This window comes from Vigna unguiculata, chromosome 2, assembly GCF_004118075.2.
Source record: "Vigna unguiculata cultivar IT97K-499-35 chromosome 2, ASM411807v1, whole genome shotgun sequence".
NCBI classification, from domain to species: Eukaryota; Viridiplantae; Streptophyta; class Magnoliopsida; order Fabales; family Fabaceae; genus Vigna; species Vigna unguiculata.
In genome coordinates, this window is record NC_040280.1 from 15,035,762 (window position 1) to 15,054,834 (window position 19,073).

Consider the following 19,073-nt stretch of genomic DNA (forward strand, 5'->3'; position numbering starts at 1 on the left):
ATCTCAATTTCTTTGTAAACTGTCATTCAACACTATTTAAATGAGTTATTTGCACTTTTGGTTGAAATTTATAAATGTTATGCATTGTATTTTTATTTCAATTTATTGTTAAAATATATTGTTAAATATTAAAGTTTTTTTTTGTAAATACCTACGGGTACCTGTGGATATCCGTGGATATTAAAAAAATATGTAGGTATCCGCATAACGAATAACCGCACGAATATGGATATGGGTACGGAGCAAATATTTATCCAGCAGGTAGCATACGGGAGAGCCACTATCGGTACCCTACTCGCCCAGTTGACATCCTTAACTGCAAGAAGGTGCAACTTCATGACTAAAGCGGGTTGTGATGTAGACTAAGATTTATGCAGGGTGAGTTAGCAAATTGAGCCCACATTTGTAAAGTAGAATAGACTAACTCGACCGACATTTTGTGAGCCAATTGTGGAACGAACTAAAAAGGTTTGGTCGCCCAGATTGCCACCATAGTTTTAGGAGAGCAAACTTTGGACTAATTTACCGTCACTAGTCCATACATACAATATCTCTAGTCCAAATGAAATTCTTCACCCATTTATCAATCTCTCTAAATAAGCTAATAGGTGATTTGTAAACTTGAAAAAATCGTATAAAAGAAAATCTGAAATAACAAAATTAACAACCATATCCTTTCTACTGTACTTAGAACTTTTTTCTTTTCAAGAGACTAATTTGGATTTCACTTTATCTGCTAACGATTGCAAAAATAGACACTAGGAGAAAAAAAAATGGGAACACCAAAATAAATAAAAGGAATTGAACTTCCGTCTCAAAGTAAAACAAATTTAATTGGTGTGATAAACATAGAAGAGGAGTCGACCAGAATAGAGACATATAAGTTAAGAAATTGCATTAAGATTTTCTATCAGCTTTACGAAAGACAAATAAATCATTTGCATACAAAACATGAGAAGGAAACGTACATCCTTTCGAACTAGCAATTGGTAGAATTTTGTGATGATTAACCAAAGAAGAAATATCACTACTCAAGACTTCTTCAGGAAAATAAAACAACACAGAAGATAAAGGATTCCCTGTCTAACACCTCTACTACACTAAAAATAACCAACATTGCCATTGCATTTGAAACAAAGCATTGCAGATTTAAAAATCAAATCAATTAATGAAAATATTATGAAAATCAATTTTTTCCAAAACCTTCAGCAAAAATTCTAATTAAGGGTGTCAAAAGCATTTTTAATATCTATTTTGGAAGCAACATTCAGCCTTTAACTTTCCTAGAGAGCATATTTCTTCTTAGATATATATAAATATTTTAATTAAATTATATAATTACATGATAATTGTTCAAAAACGTAAATAAAATTGTATTAATATTTATTTGATGTTATACTAAATAGCTACATCATATTAATGAGTATATTGTATTAAATTAATATTAATGAAATAATTATACTTAAAGGATAATAACTATTCGTATACTTACTAATATAATTAGTTAATCATTTTCATTTTATAATATTTTTACTGTTATTAGTATTAATAAGTATATTATAAATAAAAAAGTATATATTTCATATTGTTTAAAAAAAAATATTAATGAAAACCGCTAAATTGAACACCGCTGGTGAAAATTTAAATTTTTTATATTTTTAAAAAAGGTTGTAATATATAAAAATTATTCATGAATTTCAACTTTATCTATATTTTTAAATGGTCTGAAATTATAAGAGTAGCTTAATTACAGAAAAGAAATGAATCAAACTGAACCATATAAAAATAAATTAACTAAATTGAAGTTCATAAATAAGCAAAGGAAGAAAAATACTAATCCAACCATAAATAAAGGAACTGAAAAAGTAATTTAAACTTTAAATTTCAACTCTTAGCAGACTATTACCACTTCATTCGTGTTGAGCAAGAAAAGCTTAATTTTTAATTAGAAAAACATGTTTGATAAACATTAACTAGCAACAGACCTTACATACATTACTGTCCACTAGAGAAGAAATGATAGTTTCTTTCTTAAGAGAATAGAACAATTTAATTTTCTGACAGGGCCTGAAGGATATTAATTGAGGTTATGTTTGAATCATTAAAATTATGAGCACAACTTGTAGCATGATTATCAATCATAGTCAAATAAGTAACTTCGCAAAAATAGTATAGTCCTACATCAAGGGATATACTACAGTATCACTTTAAAACCCATGATTGTAAAAGACACCAAGGTTTTTGAATTATTTTATTGATTCCTCTAAACAACATATTTAGATCTTATTATTAGAGCAAGTAACATGACAAGGTTGTGTTAAACAAAAAGCTAACATTAGAGGATCTAAATCTATGTTTTCCAGATATACACCAATCATTCATCAGCTATTAGTTTTCATATGTTGTGCAAATCTTTATTCAAAATCACAACTATCACATGTCTTAATCATAGGTTCGGTCATTTAATCATGAGGCCATGTTTTACAAAAGATGTCTTTTTTTTTTTTTTTTTTCTGGTTTCTCTAAGCCTTCAACATGGGAACTTATGTACATCTGCTAATAGTTCCATCTAACCTTTCAATAGCATCAAACTCAGGGAAATTTAAAGTGAAACTGTTCATCAGCAGCCACCATCTGCAGGTTCAATGGAACTGAGCAACCCATTGCCTCTCAGCTGCATGCAATGATCTTCAGCATCAGATTGTGCACAGATAATCACTACTGACAATCCATTGTAGTGCGCTTCTTGCATGATGTTAACTGCATTATCAAGGGTCATTCCAGGGATGACCTTCATCAGTACTTGAACAACATATTCCCGTTTATTAAAGTTGTCATTGTGCAATATTACACGATATGGTGGTGCTGTTTTCCGTGATTTCCTGCACATCTTAGAAAAACCAGAATCAAATATGTTCTTACATTTTATTCTGCAAGGAATGAGATAGTTACATGTCCATACATGATATCACAGAAAATTCAGCAAAAAGCATGAATGAACAACTCAGCATCTAGGGCACTATAATGGGTTGCTAAGTTCCTTTTTGTTAGGGAGCAGGTTAAGGCATAAACATATTTCATATTTCAAAATGAGAAATACTAATTTGATGCAAATCTGCAAATCTATTACCATTGTTCTTACACAAGATCTTTCACCTGTTTTAGGCTGGCTTTTAATGAAAATGACAACATAACACCTTTGAAAAATGAATCCGCTACTACTAAATACCTCCACTTTCCCATTGTTTATTGATAAAATCACTTCAAATATAAAATGATTTATATTTTCACTCATTGAAATGAAAATTTCCTTATTAGCAGATGCAGAAAAACTAAGTTGCTAAACAAAATTTGTCCAACTATAAAATCTTAATTTGAAGTATACAAAACTTCTGCTTACTTCAAATCAAATTCAGACTCACGGCCAGGGGTGACTTTCTCAATAACTGGCTTTTCAAGCAACCCTGCTCCTTTACCAGCTCCTGTTACCAATACGGCCACGGGTACACAAATATTGGAGTATGGTCCTTTACAAAACGAAGGTGCCTCCCCTGTAATGCAAATCTTCAATATGTACAGTTGAAGCACTTAACCATATAAATAAGATACAACATTGTTTCATGGATGCTAAAAATTTCAATCACAAAGTAGATAGCGAAACAAATGAGATATAGTATGGTTTAGAAAGAAAACAAAAAGCTGTCCAGACTTAAATAATTTATCAGGCATAGATTCTGAAGGCATCACAAAATATCAAAATATGTTTAGATAAGAAAATGTACATGATCTTCCATACACATGGAGAGGGAAACACAGTACACATAAGCATTGAACTTAGAAAAAGAAATGAAAACAAAGACTCTGAGAAAAAGTGAAGGCATACACCCATGAACTTTGAAATCTTTCAACTATTCTCTCCAATTTTGCAAAATGTACCAAAGAAAAATTTCATCCGGATCTAAGAATTTATATGTTAACTGCATATGAGCTGAAAGTATTTGATTGGCAAGAACGGTAGTCAGCATGGTGGACAATTGAACGTCTGAGTTCAACATTACACCAAAATCTTACAAAGCTTGTAGGCAGATTTAACAATTCCTATTAATCAACTTATCACTAAAAACATATCATGAGATAGGAATTTATAAAAAGACCAATGTTTCAGGAACTATTTTATACTTCACACCTAAAAATATGTGAAAATCAACATGAATGAATTATGTAAGTAAAACATGATTATTGCATGATAAACAAAATTTGTTAAACTAACAAACAAAATGATGTTAGTCACTAAAAGTAGTTCATGGTGACTACTACTAATATTTAGTGAGGGTGTTTTTATTTTTCCCTTAGACAATGATCAATACATATTAGATGGGAGGGAGAAAATTGAAACCAAACATGATAACACCAGTGTTGAATAAGCAGGGCTAGTTCAATAACATTACATAATTTTCAAAGAATTCAATCCCTACCTAATCCACTATTTGATCAATGTCACTTTCTCTTTGAACTCACATGTCCAAGACTCAAATTTAAGTAATGATGTTTACTATCTTCTAATGATATGTTCTTCTTCCAAGTTGCGATTGACAAAAACACAAGGTTACAAATCTTTAGTCCTACTGGATAACATTGTCACTAATCCTTCATATAATCATAACCTGGCTGAATAATTGAGCTTTATAAAGGTGAACAAACCACCTAAGGGTGTTATAGTCATTCCTCTGTTCTATAAAAAAGAAGCACGCAACAGTAAAATATTAAACATAAAGATTGAACAATCATCCACAAGATCTATCACAAAAAAACGCCATTACTGTCCATTACTTCATCATTGCAAATGTAAGGATAAAAACATCATACCCAAAAAAGAAAATTACGAAACCCCAATGTCAATCAATTTACGTGAACCATAACAATAACATTACTCTTTTGCTTGGAAGAGTTTATCTAAGTGAAACCTCAACCTAAGGCACTCGCACTTATGAGAATAACATCAACTTGATGATTACACATCAATTTTCTTTTCATAGATATTCCTAATTTTTTAGACTACATAGGAACACACTCATCTGGGACTACATTTTAGTTCCCTCAGTACAATAAAGAGAAGCAATGATAATTTCCACTCTAGCAGGTGCAACTGTTAAGACAATCACACGGGTCACGTTCAGTGCATCAGGGGAAGTCAAAACCAATCTTGCACAGAAGTTTTTACTCTGTTTAACCAAGAGTCTTGGATAAAGTAAGCACAATCGTAATTCTAGCAAGGGAAGAACAGGTATGAAAATCAATCACGCTATGCTAAACCCAATTCCCAAAGATTGAACTCTATCCCTTTATCAAAGAATTCCAGCTTCAGAACTACTTCCAATTACTAAAACATTCACACTAGCGAACATATTCAACAAGCAAAAAGATGTTTCTTTTGTAAGGAAAAGAAGAAAATGAAAATCCCACAAAATAATAACCAAACCCCAATTCCCTTGAGCAACAGAAACTCAAGAACACTCAAAATATTTTGGAAAGAAAGAAAACAATACACATCAGAAAGTTGAAGAAACCACAGGGTCGAAGTGCCAAGGAAATCGAAATCAGAGAGAAGAAAGAAGATGAACCTGGTTTGAAGACATGGTTGGGAGAGAGAATTCTCCCGCAAATCGCACTCTTCATTTTGCTCTACTTCTTCCTTGTTGGAGTTCTTGATTTTTCGTTTCTTTTTTCTTTGGGTTTTGTTGGTTTTCTCATTGCAATAAATAAAGAGGAGGATCAAGAAAGAAAAATGGAAAAATTAGGATTGAATATTGGTGGACCGAGAAAATGACACGTGTATATCAAAGGCGATCTTTGGCACTCGTTCCCACAGAGAAAAAAAAATTGGAAGATTAGTTGTTAACGGAAAAAAAAAAAAAAAAGGTAGAATTTAGGAATTCCTTACATTTACATTTATCATGAAAAAAAAAAAAAGAAAGTAGAATTTAGTCAAAACATTGTTTCAATTAGGTGGATTTCAACCTTATGATATGTGAATGTTAATAAAAACACCTCAATAAAATGGTAGGTTGAAGGAAAAATAGGTTTTGTTTGAATTAGAAGAGAAGTTTATGGAGTTTAAAAAGATAGATTTGAAGAGAAAATATTGGAAAATTGGAGATATGTTTGTGATAAATTTATGAATGATGATCGACAATAATGATAATTGTAGTCAAAATGAAGTAAATTATAATGAATGAAGTGAAAAATTATGGAAAAGGATAAAAATTCATATACTAAAACATAAGATATTATGGAAAAGGATTATATTGAATGAAGAATTCATAGACAATTAAGAAAACATTACACCCAACCTCTATGAATGAGGGAGTTAACTACTCTTAGAACATAAAAATGATGTTAAAATTGGATGCCTTCATCCTTGAGAATGTCATTCTACCTTCAAGTGAGATATCAAGTTTCTTTCTCTCCCAGTGTGTTTTTGACCTTGTTAGACCCTTAATTTATAGATTTTTCAACTTTGGTAGTTCGCTAGGCGAACGGACTCGCTGGGCAAAAACAACATGATTCGCTAAGCAAACTGTTCTTCGTTAGGCGAATTGCTCGAATATGATTTGGGCCTACAACTTTGTACTTGATTTTGTACTGGAATTTCCTCATGGATTTATCTTTTTCATCTTATGGAACTCCATATTTTTGAATTATCTTCAATTCTTCTGACTAGAGCTTGAGTAACCAACTTTATAGATAATCCATATTGTTGATAATTCAATATTCTACTCATTCTATTGATAATCTTCCCAAATCTTTATGTTTTCCACTTATTTGCAAAATATATCCCCATCATTTATCTTTTCCACTTTTATTGAATAAAACCTAAATTATCATATAAAATCCAAAAATAAAATAACAATTAAACATGAAAATAAATAGAATAAAAACATGATAATGCCAATTATAAGGGGAAGTGCCTACAAAAGACACTTTGATGCTAAAGTTAGTTCGAGATATGGGAGTCAGATGTCAAAGTCAAAATGTAATCATGTACTTTGTAAAATGTGTCTTTTATACAAGGGTTGATGGCCTTACCTGGTGGGGTTTTGGTTTAGTTGACTTAACTACCTGCTAATTACAATAAGATACTTCACCTTGGGTTTACCTCATTTGGGGTTATTATATTGACTTGGCGAGTCGGCCAATCCACATACATGTCGTCCTATAAGGTCGATATGTACTCGATTAGGCCGTGTTCAAGGTGAGCTCTTTTGATTGGGTAATCCCATCAGCCTCCAAGCCGTGTAACTTGGGGGGTATTCTGTTTGTGTACAACAAATAAAGCAAGCGAAGAAGAGAAGAAAGTAAAATTAGGGATTTGAGTTTTCAAGTTACTAAAACTAGTTATTAAATTAATTACTTTTATTAACTTTTTTTTTAAATTTAAGTGGGTTTATGGGTCAACTCACTATAACCCGACTTTGTTGAAAGGGGGACATTGCTTAATCAAACGAAGCTAGTTTTGATGATGTCCAAAGTCATGCAAACACCATGTACCATTGTTTTAGGCCTAGTCTTCAAATTTTCATTTGGGTAGGTGATCTATACCTACGATTAAATGTAAGCCAAGCTTGAACTGAATAGATCAACTATCAAATTCTTGAATATGTGCAATGTAGACCATATGAATGGATTAGCTATTTAACTAATGGATTATCAAAATGCATTGCACTAATGCAGTCAAAATTCAACCATGATAATCGATTAGGTAAATTCCCTAATCCACTAATCTAATAAGCAAAATTCTTTTTTAAAACAAATCTCAACTCAGATTGAAAGACACAACACTAAATCAAAAAGCGAATTTATGAGAGATTGAGAAACACTAAGTTCTTGCATTCTTGAGAGATTATTCTGCTGGGTATTCAAGGAGATTGATGATGAAGCCTATCTTGGGAGGTCACGCTTGGTACTAGGATCAATTGTCATATATGCACAACAATTAGGTGTATTCGTTCCTTGTTCTTTTTGAATTACATTTCTTTTCATTGTTATCCACTGTGTGGGTGAAGGTCTAGCTGCAATTATGTGGAGGCAATGCATTTAGGGGGAGTTTTTGATTTGTAGATAAAGTTCTTAGGCCTTTAGGGTCTTGAATTATATAGGTGATCTTGTAATTCTTGGAACTCTATTGATTTAGTAGAATCCTTCTAAGCATGGATTGCTTAGAAGAAGACTGGGTGTAGATTCATTTTCAATCGAACTAGTATAAAAATCATTGTGTTCTCTTATTTCTTTCATCACCTATGCTATTCCTAATTGGTTGAACTAATCCATTAACACAAAACTTGAAAATTGATTAATGGGTCTGTAAAGATTGAAAATAAATCAAGATTCTTTTAAATCAATAAAAATCTGACAGAATCAATTCACACTCCCTCTTAGTTGGCATATATTAGACGTATCTGATTTAATAGGCTCGAACCTATATAACTTGTGGATTAAGTGAGTTTTGAACCCATTTTAATCCATAACTCACAAAAATTTTATTTTTTCAACTCGATCCAGGTCGAACTTGTGGTAAGTCGAGTAGACTCACACGTTGCGACTCACTTCGACATGTCTATTCACCCATAAACATAGGGATACATTAAATGTATTACATCCAACATTAAATGTTAATATCCTTTCAAACAACGTTTTGATAACTAGCTTGACTTATTACACATTGGTTAGAAATCTTTTATCCAAAATAAGGAAAGAGCATATGTTGGTACAAAGCAAATATTCATCTAGAGTTATCATAGGGAGGTTTAGAATGTTCTTGTCATGAAGTAGTTTTAGCATGTCTTTCAAGAAATCTTATATTAACTTGAGCTTTGTGAGAGTTTTTGGTGGACCTGAAAATAATAACACATTTTCTCTATATACGTGTATAAATGTTTGTCAATTAAAAAATTATGTTTTGACAATTTTTTTTATAAATTTGACAAAGTTTCCATAAATAAAATTACAATAGATTAATTTTTTATTTTTTAACTAAAATGAAATAAAGAAGTAACTTTTTTTACCTAAATAGATAATTTCTCAAAAGTTTGTTAAAAAAGATTTTGTTAAACGATCATTTTCCTTGTAAATTACAATGTTAGCTTGAGAAATTACTTTAATGCGTGCAGTTAAATGTAGTTTTTTGCTGGTTAGATAAAACATAAGCATATCTTTTTTTATAAAATGTTTTATAATCTTTGTATCTTACCATTATAACATTCATACTTTAAATTTTATTACTTTAAAAACACTTAATCATGTTCATTTAGAAAAATACTACATTCAAGTTGGTAAAAGTATTTGAAAATGTAGATTTAACAAAAAAAAGGAAAATAGTAAGAACAAATCTTGAAATTTGATTTTGTTCCCGTCATAGATATCCTAATATAAGTTTTCTATCCTCCCTCAATATAATCATCATAAATAATATAATTGAGTAATATTTGCTGATTTGTTCTTTGTAACCGCGTTATTATAAGATTAGGCTTAAATACTTTATTGAGTAATGTTTGCTGATTATTTGATACGTTGATAATAACTTCTTATAAAATATATAAATTATTTCTGCGTATATCAGACATCGTACATAATACAATTAAATTGTAATCTTTAATTAGTAGAAGAAGTACGAAGTATTGATTTATAAAAGTAACAGTATGTATCTTTTAACCAATTACTTTGGGGGTTCAAATCTTATAATGTCTGTTTAATAATGATTTTTTTTGACGAAAACAATTATTTTAAACCAACTCGCAAAAGTGTTTATTAGAAAACAAAAATATAATTTAATTGGCATGTGCCTTTTATATCATTTTGATAAATTTACATGGATCATGTTTGGTTCTGATGGGGAAATTAAACTCATAAAGAAAGTATTGCACACATAAAGTCTTAATTCACTTTATTATTCAGATATTGTAAATTCTATATTAAAATCTATCTGTTCTATCAATACGTTAACATCTCAATCAGACAATAAACTAATTTATAGAAAGAACACTAGGCTTGCTGCTTGAAGGAGCACACACCCCACAAATTGGATAATCACCAACTTCAGTCTAATCAACTAGATTAATTGCTTATGCTTACATATTTTTTCAATAACAAAATATTTTAGGTGTAAAACTTATAAGTAGAAGAATCAGCAACAATATTCCTTAAGCCACCAATAGTAGATACCAACATAATGCACACTCCAACATATATTGAACCCTGAGAAGCACAAAAAAAAAGAGGGTCAGTGCCAAAAGAAAACAACACTGAACTGTGATAATCTAATTTTGCATTCTCTTAGAAATGTTGAAATAAATTAATCATTACCCAATTGATGAACCAGTTGATGCTAAATCTCTTTGGTTTCTTGATGATTAGCCACATCACACTAGGAAGCTGAACAACCGACACACCAACATTAATCTTCTATGTTCTAAATTAACTCTTGTAAATTTGGTAGTTTGATATAAGGATGAGGAAATAAGAAGGTAAGAGAGACTTACAAAGTATGAAGTAGGAGCAAAACCAAAGCCACCGAAGAACCCAAGAAGATCACCAAAGAAAGGGAATGTGACCCCAACAAATAATGTAAAAGCTGTAACATTTAACAAATTGTTTTAGGTGGAAGATAACGATTTTGGATTCTCTCTTGAGTTTTAATGTTCAACAGATTATGACATTAAAAACATTAAAAAAATCTAGTAATGAATCTGAACTCGAAGATACGTATGTTCTTAAACCCAAAAGTAGATGGTTTTAAAAATCTCACCAACAAAAGCTGATCTAGCAACAAGTCTGAGAGATAATCCTGGAGGGAAGTTCAGTCTTTTGACCATCAACCTCTCGATCAAGTCAAAAACAGGCATAGCATAAACCTGGAATCCAATGTTTGGACATTAATAAGGTAATACGCCAGAGTAGTTTAAGCACATGGTTGTGTTGTGTTTGTACCTGGTAGCTACCAACAACATGAATGAAGACCATCAAGTTAGCTGAGGCTATGAGCCATGCAGGTTTTTCAAATTCCATAAGCACATTGTCCTCAACATCTCTTCCAAAGGTCCAATATCCTACCAGTGCCAGTGGGAAATAGCATATAGCATTGATGAAATATGCACCTATAGCACCTCTCCACATTGGTATCTTTGAGGGCTTCTCAGGGGTTGAAGGAATTGTGGCCTGAATTTCAAGGGTCACTGCATGCCCAGCAAATGCAAATGAAATCTGACCAAGTGCATTGAAGATTCTGAACATTAAGTCCGTAGAACTGGTTTCCTTGTATGCATAGCTAACGTTGTCTACACGGCCTCTGGCCAAACATGCCACCCAAGATATAGTTGAATAGCTGCAATCAAAGCACCGAAAGAGTAAGTTACTGCTTTTCAAAACACTATTTTATTTCAACTAATCCAACCATGTGGCTCTGCTTGTTCACAAGCATAGCCAAAAGGGTAAATTTGCTGATATCTTTCTACAAAATATTTAGGCTTCATGTCAAATATTTATGCTTTCCATTTTTCACATGGATAACTCATCCTGGGAAGAATCCAAACAATATTTTTCCCTGGAATCTTCCTTACATGTGTGCAAAATGCCAAGCCAGCTCAGTAACCCCCAAATCTGCTAAATATTGAATGATAGTGATCATGATGGAAAGCTAGTGCCAGAAAAGTGAAGACATGGGTGGCTTTTCCAATGGTCCCAACATTTATTAAGGCCAAAATAGATCCTTGCATCAGAACATCCATTCATAGTAATCAGAAAGATAAACACTCAATAATACCTATGAAGCTCATAGACCCACAGATATGGATAGACACAAACACGAAGATATGACTAAATTGTATTTTGGGACCATTATGGAAACTCCCGTAGACATGTGGAAATTAAGAAGTACCTCAGTGACATCACTGCAGCTGCTAAAGAAACTCCTGCAACAGAGTTGAAATTGGGAAGCTGAGACAAGAGGAAATGGATGGCACCAAAAATGACAATCCACCAAGATTGCTTGAGTTGAGTACAATTGGTGCAAGCAATCTCCATGAACTTCTTGAGGCACTTCCCTCCGGTGACCATATACACAATATTACACCCAACTTGCACAATCAGTTGCTGGGGCAGCACAATCCACGGTCCTAACTTTGGTCCAAAAGCATGTCTCCCAAGATCAATGTAACGATCAAACCGGGTTCCCGGAACACACTCGTGGAGTTGGATCATTTGCCACATTGAGTTTAAGGTCAGGCACCAAGTTAGAAACAGAATCAAGGTCCCTGGCACCCTTCAAAGATAAGCATAAAAGAAAAAACTCAGTTTTACGCAATATATTTTGCTCAAGTTGCCACCTTTATGCCATTTCAAAGACTTGAAGCCATAAGTTGAAGTTTACCATCCTAGATATGCCATGGCATAGGGCAGGCTGAGAACACCAGCACCAATCATGGCTGTGACAGTGTGAAAAGTTGAGTACCACCATTTGGCATTGCGAGAGGGACCATTCTCCACCCATTTCTGATCTGATTTAACTTCCTACAAGTGTGGATCATGCAATGAATAAGAAAAAAAAAACTGATATAACAGAAGAGTGTTGTTTAGACAGAAATCATTGTGTAAACTACGTTGATAACGGTTTAGTACCATTTCCTTGGAAGGGGGAGAAGAAGCTGAGACCATTTTGCCTCAGTTGAAAAATTAGAGCAGAGATAGAGGACCCTCTTGAGTTTAGGACTTGTGGTGAAATGTGTCTGAATTTGATGTGAAGCGGTTGATGCTATATAAACTGTTCCAAAGTTTATGCATTAATGGTGAACAGATCATGCTCCCTACCTTCTGCGGTACATGGTTTTACAGTGGTCAACAATAGTCACTATGGAGGAGCATTTGTGGAACCGTTTTGGTAATCCACTAACATCAATTCACACCCATTTTTGTGTGTACCTAGTTCAATTCCTGGCCACCTACATCATTGAAACTTTCGTAATCTCTCTGTTCAAAATGCTTGGTTTATAACTTTTTTCATAGTACAAGTGATACATATTTTGGCTTAATAAGTTTTTTCGCTCAATACATCCCTTAAGTTTTTTTAGACCATCATGTTTTGGCACCTAAAAAATTACCTTTGATTACTTTTACTCTATCTTTTTCATTACGAATACAAAAAATTCACTTTTATTAGAATATTTTACTCTTATAGTAGGTTGTGAAATGATAGGTACAGTGTTAAAGAATTTTTTTTCCTTTTCTTATTCTAGGAGTAGAATTGATAAGTCTGAAAGGTTAGAAATTCATAGTTACTCACATGTGAAAAAAATCATATAGACTCCTTTTAAATAAAATGATAACTAAATTAAGGAAAAAAATTGAAAGATCACCTTAAATAAATTTCTCAAATATTAGCATAAAAATCATATATTTTCCTAAAATTAAGGATTATATAAATATTCCATCCTCAAATTATTTTTAAAAAATTGTTTTATTTTTAAATTAAATTATATACACATTTTGTTTTTACACTTTAAAAAAAATCATGTAAAACATTCTAAAAAAATAATAAGTAAACATAAACTCACCGTAGAATCATTATTGACCTCACAAGAGATACACGATAAAAAGAAATAAATATTTGAATCGTTTTAGGTTTTAGATCTGGACTTTTAAGTGATATGAAACCATTAACATCACAATTATATATGTTACAAGTAACAAAAATAATAACATTTTGAACTTGAGTTTTCTTTAAAAGTTTGACCTTTTACTGCATTAAAACATCGGGGTATTCTTTTATGGATTACTTTTGCTAAAGGGTAACACCTGGAATCAGGAACATAATTTAATCACTCTTTGGTGCAGTTAGGAGACAGCCACAAACTTGTTAATTTTTTTTTAGTGGGTTAAGAAAATTGGTAGAGAATTACATATAGGTGCAATGTAATGGTCCTTCCTAGTGGATGATACATAATCAAATTGAAATGTGCATTTTCCCCTGATGCTAAGGACCTCTAAAATGTTGTTTAATTTTGGAATTGACCAGTGATGGAAACATGTTTCCGGTGAGTGAAAGGGATGCAAAATTTCATCATTACCCATCTTGACTAATAATTTTATGAAAAGAAAATAATGCTTTTTAATTTCTGGTTAATGATTAAAGTTTAAGGCAAAGTTGGTGGAGATTCCATTGTTGGAGCTGCTACTAAAAGAAGATGATTTCTCTAATTTTGTTTCCAATTCAATCTTATTTCATCAAATAAGTTAATCTAATTTGTTTCATCAAATTTATAATGACAAGTGCTACTATATTAATACATGATACTTATTTTTCATATTAAAGATTACTTTCGTTGAGAAGTTATCTTTTCTTGTATGGTTTAAAATAACAAATTATATTTTATTGAATATTCGTTTTCGTTGAGAAGTTAACTTTTGATTTATTAATGTTGTTATTATTAATTTGATCAAAATGATGATTTTAACTCGTTTAAAAAAATAACTTAAAGCAGGAAATATAAAAAGTGATAGAAATGATAATAAAAGTAATTTATATGTTTTCTTTATTTCGGAAATTGGAACTCTAAACTGAGAATTATAATTACAATTAAAGTTTATGTCAGGATTTCTTTTATTTTTACTTCTTTTTCGATATACAAATATTTATTAAATTCCAAATTAACAAATTGAAAATATTTTAAGGAGAACTTCAATAAATAATTTAATAAGTGAGCCAATTAAAGAAGTTTCAATCGCTTAATTTCATTCCTTTTCCACCCAAATTAAAAGTCATTACTGTATTAAAGCTGAAATGTTTTTTTAATTACTTCACAACATGTTATTTGTATTGTTGTCGCCGTTATTTATATTTTGATAACTTTTATTAAATACGTACCACATACATTGATACTTTTTATCAAAGACACGTTGAATAAATTTTTTTTTCATAAGATTTTCAATAAAAAATAAGATAAAAAAACTATATGACTTTCTTTCTTAATCAAAATTATTTGTAAAAAATATTTGATATAGTTTTCAAAATTCTTCATTTACGCCAACATGTAAAAAATATTTTACTTTTTGTTCTTAAATTAATCACGAATCATTTTTGGAAACATATGTTAATTATTCGAAGAATATTATTCATAAAACTGAAAATAATATATGCTAAAGTAATTGAGTCTTATTAGTTGGTGATGCAGATGTTTGGTTGGAGGATCCATTCGTTCACATCACATCTGTCACACATCTAAGTTCCTTTTTATGATTTAACTTTGTTTTTTTATCTTTCTTTCGAAAAGAGGAATTTCCAAAAACTATTACTCACATATTATGATTTTTTTTTCTAGTAACACAGGTTAATAAACAGGTTTGATAGCTATTTTATGTAATTATGATAATTTTTCTAATTTCTTATAACTATTTTTATATTTTTATTTGATTTTATTCTTTTTAGATACAAGTTAATATAATTGTTTTTATTGGATTGGGATAATCACAGAAGATCACTTGATCCTATTCCTAGTCTATGAAACTCTTCCTCTCAGAACAATTTGTGTGTCTTTGATCAGATGATATCCAATTACTTGGGCTTTCGGTTTCAGTTCCAAAAAAGGAAAAGTACGTGTAGAAAACACTTTAATGTTTAAAGTTGATTTTCAAAAAAATAATCTACCAATACTAAAAAACTAACCTTTTAGCATAACCATCATTCCTAATTATAGAGGGGCATTTCTTCCTGCACCCATATTTCTAAAATTTCTACTATACCCCCACTGATATTAATGGAAAGGGAGAGAATGTGAATGGTTTAGGTTAGATCTTTATCCTTTTGGGTGTGTTTTGTTAAGACTCCGATAAATGTATAAGATTATGCAAATAGTAACCGGTAAGATCGATATATCATTTTTTAAGAGATTCGTGTAATACTAATTAATCATGCAATTAATAACTAATTTAAACTAAAGAATGAATTCATAATTTGAGTTTTTAAGCATGAAAGTAAATATTGCATAAAACAAGTAAAAAGTGAACTTAGATATTTAAAACTCTTAGAATATGGAAAAGACTAGAAATGCAACGAATTAATATTGTTGGGGTTTGATTTTACAGATTTCACTCTCAAGCATATAAAACACTCAACTCTTTTCCATTAAATTACTAATGTCAACCCACAAGTTTACTCAAGCCCTGATCCCTTAGTTGAATGAGCCTAGATTTCCTTATTAAGAGTCAATCCCTTGAATCCCTAAATAAGTAAACCCGCTTCATGAACTAGGGTTTAAGACAACTAACAAGTTCCATTCCTAGATATCCGAGGGACCAACTCACTGATCGAATTTTGGCAAAGACTAACTGAGCTAAATTCGACAGGGACCAACTCAGTCGAATTTCGGTCAGGGCCAACTTGGCCGAGTTTCAACAGAGTTTTGACTGTAGCAGACTAAGCTGAATTCGACTGGTGCCGACTTGGCCAAGTTTCGATTAGAGTAGCCTTGGACGAATTTGGCTGAATTTCGATTGAGGTCGACTCCACCGAATTTTGTTGAATTCCAGTCAGTGTCGATTCAGCTGAATTTCGATCAGGCTCGATTCGACCAAATTTTAGTCGGATCAACTCGGTCAAATTCGGCCGAATTCGGTCAGCACGACTCATCTGAATCTCTATCATGGTCGACTTAACCAAATTTTGGGCGAGGCTGACTCGATCATTTTTCAGCCAAGGCTAACTAGACCGAAGTCAGCTATATTTCGGTTGGGGCCAACTCAACCGAATTCAGCCGAGACAACTCAATCGAATTCAGCCAAGACAACTCAACCGAATTTTAGTTTGGGCTGAATATGGTCGGGCCTAACTTGGTCGCATTTCAGTCGAGCTTCTGCCAGGGTCGGCTCGCCTCGTCCTTGAGCTTGGGCTGACCCAACTCAACTTTCGTCTAGAGTCATCCTAGTTCGACCTTACGACCAGGCCAACTCGTCTTGACTTTTAGTTTGGACCAGTCCATCTTTATCTTCAGCCTGATCCAATTAAAAATGTAGATTAAAAATTTTGATTTGATATTTCAGATTTTTCATATTTAAAAATATGGATTCAAACAAAGTATATCCAATAAAAATTTTTAAAATGTAGATCAATTTGAAATTCAAATTTAATAAAATAAATTTTAAATAGATTAAATTTTTAATAAAATAAATTTTGAATGGATAAAAAAATTGGATATTTTCTCACCTCAAAATTTTAAAATTGCATGAGCATATGATCTTTATTATACACTTGCAATAAAAAAAATATTTTTATTATAATGTACAAATTAAACGTTGATTAAATTATTGTTCTATCCTATTTGAAGATTTTAATTTTAAAAAATTTTAAAATACTGGTTTGGAGTACTGAATTCACACTTGTACTCTAAGCCAATGATAAATAACAAAATTAACACACTATATTTAAATAATAGTGTGTGGAATACAAATGAAATTGACTAATATATTAAGCTTTTGAAAATTAACATTTTCCTTTTGTCTTTATATTATAATATCATATTCTTTGAAGAAGAGAGCATGCTCATTAAGTCTTGATCAATAACTTCTAATATCAATATAATATTTTTCAAATTTTTAATCTTTTAAAGGAAGAAATCGTCATATATATATATATATATAAAGTTAAAATATCACTATTAAAGATATCCATAATGTTTAGGATAAGAATATATTTTCTAATAAAATAAATAACTATAATGATAGTATCTCAATTATCTCGATATCCTCTCAAGTTGAAGCATGAAGATCTTGAATGTCTAATTTGTGCAAAAGAGACTAATAATATGAGTGTCAAAATCCTCGGTGGAATTTTGTTTCTCATCCCCTTCTCATATTTGTCTCCATTTTTTTTATTGCACCAACATATCAACTCCATGTGGAGACACTACTTCACCATCCACACCACTTATATTGTCTCTCTTATTTTCCTTATAGTCTCCACACAATTCTACTTGAAGTTGTGATTGTTCTTCTCCTTGTAAAGCCACAGATACACCCCATTTTCTGATGGGTGACTAAAACACTTATGCCATATATCAGTTAATAAATCCTTTTCCAATGTGATGCATGCACCTTCCGTATACCTAAAAAAAAAGTCCATCAGTCCATCCACTTGTTCCAATCAACGTCCTCGTTGGGCGGTCTTGCATTATACACACAATGCATTAGTAAAATGAATAATACAATTGGAAGCACCAATTAATTGTGACACCAAAATTAAGTTGCAAGTTAATTGAGACATAAACAAAACATTATCAAGCTATAAACCACCATCCAAAATCACAATACACTCCTTCATAACAATGACATCCTTCCCATTTGGCAATCCACTAGTGTGTTGTATTTTTTTTCACATTTATCAGACAAGATAAATTTCCTATCCCATGATGTGAGGCTCCGTTGTCAATAATCCAAGGAATGGCAAGCTTAACAACAATGAGATCCTTGGTTTCAGGAACATTTAAAATGGCAAGAAGTTGTTGCTAGTGTGCTTGAGTGATGCCAAATATTTCTGCTGACTTACTTGGGTTTGATAGGACCCGAGACTTCCCACCTTTATCACCATTGCTACTACTTCCTATTGTGGCTTTGTTGGCATACACAGATACATTGTTTGTGCGCCTACCACGCCCTCCAGAATGGCCTAATCTTCAATCAACCCGAGGTCGGTCCCCCCACCAGTTTGAGAAGCCATGAAGCTAAAAACACAAACTTGCATCATGTCCCCCTTTATTGTAGTGAGTACAAAACTTGTCAGAATTATCCACACGCCCTCTAGAACAGCCGAATCCTCGATCACCCCGAGGTCAATACCCCTATTAGTCGGGGAACACATGAGCTAAAAACACAAGCTTGCATCATGTCCACCTCTGTTGTAATGAGTACAAAATTACCTCATGCATCAGATGTAATTCTAAATGTTATGACATTTTTGTCATGCAATCGAGTGAATGATTGTTCCTGCAATAGTCGTTCATCATGTATGTCACGCTGATATGCTTGATCAATGGTTG

General features: G+C 31.9%; 2 protein-coding genes across 2 annotated transcripts; both read right to left on the minus strand.

The window, feature by feature from the left end:
* Positions 1-2,388: 2,388 nt before the first annotated feature.
* LOC114169874 (ATP-dependent Clp protease adapter protein CLPS1, chloroplastic-like) lies at positions 2,389-5,764 on the minus strand. Its single transcript, XM_028055247.1, has 3 exons — positions 5,622-5,764; positions 3,401-3,551; positions 2,389-2,882 (listed from the first exon to the last, which is right to left on the minus strand). Exons 1-3 carry the CDS (start codon positions 5,674-5,676, stop codon positions 2,621-2,623), a joined length of 468 nt encoding a protein of 155 aa, XP_027911048.1. The 5' UTR covers positions 5,677-5,764; the 3' UTR covers positions 2,389-2,620.
* A 4,153-nt stretch (positions 5,765-9,917) lies between these two features.
* On the minus strand, positions 9,918-13,007 carry LOC114167894 (lysine histidine transporter-like 6). Its single transcript, XM_028052822.1, has 8 exons — positions 12,670-13,007; positions 12,422-12,561; positions 11,930-12,313; positions 10,984-11,377; positions 10,802-10,907; positions 10,536-10,627; positions 10,360-10,428; positions 9,918-10,251 (listed from the first exon to the last, which is right to left on the minus strand). Exons 1-8 carry the CDS (start codon positions 12,703-12,705, stop codon positions 10,153-10,155), a joined length of 1,320 nt encoding a protein of 439 aa, XP_027908623.1. The 5' UTR covers positions 12,706-13,007; the 3' UTR covers positions 9,918-10,152.
* Between the last annotated feature and the right edge of the window lie 6,066 nt (positions 13,008-19,073).

What these genes read in the sequence shown, in the direction of transcription:
- LOC114167894 (XM_028052822.1), bottom strand. Translation starts at nt 12,705, where the DNA reads ATGGTCTCAGCTTCTTCTCCCCCTTCCAAGGAAATG. An exon ending in GCCATGGCATATCTAGGATG is followed by an intron (nt 12,314 to 12,421) that starts GTAAACTTCAAC and finishes TTATCTTTGAAG; the next exon opens with GGTGCCAGGGACCTTGATTC. An exon ending in TTGCTCCTACTTCATACTTT is followed by an intron (nt 10,429 to 10,535) that starts GTAAGTCTCTCT and finishes TCGGTTGTTCAG; the next exon opens with CTTCCTAGTGTGATGTGGCT.
- LOC114169874 (XM_028055247.1), bottom strand. Translation starts at nt 5,676, where the DNA reads ATGAAGAGTGCGATTTGCGGGAGAATTCTCTCTCCCAACCATGTCTTC. An exon ending in CAACCATGTCTTCAAACCAG is followed by an intron (nt 3,552 to 5,621) that starts GTTCATCTTCTT and finishes TTTGCATTACAG; the next exon opens with GGGAGGCACCTTCGTTTTGT. An exon ending in GAGTCTGAATTTGATTTGAA is followed by an intron (nt 2,883 to 3,400) that starts GTAAGCAGAAGT and finishes TAAGATGTGCAG; the next exon opens with GAAATCACGGAAAACAGCAC.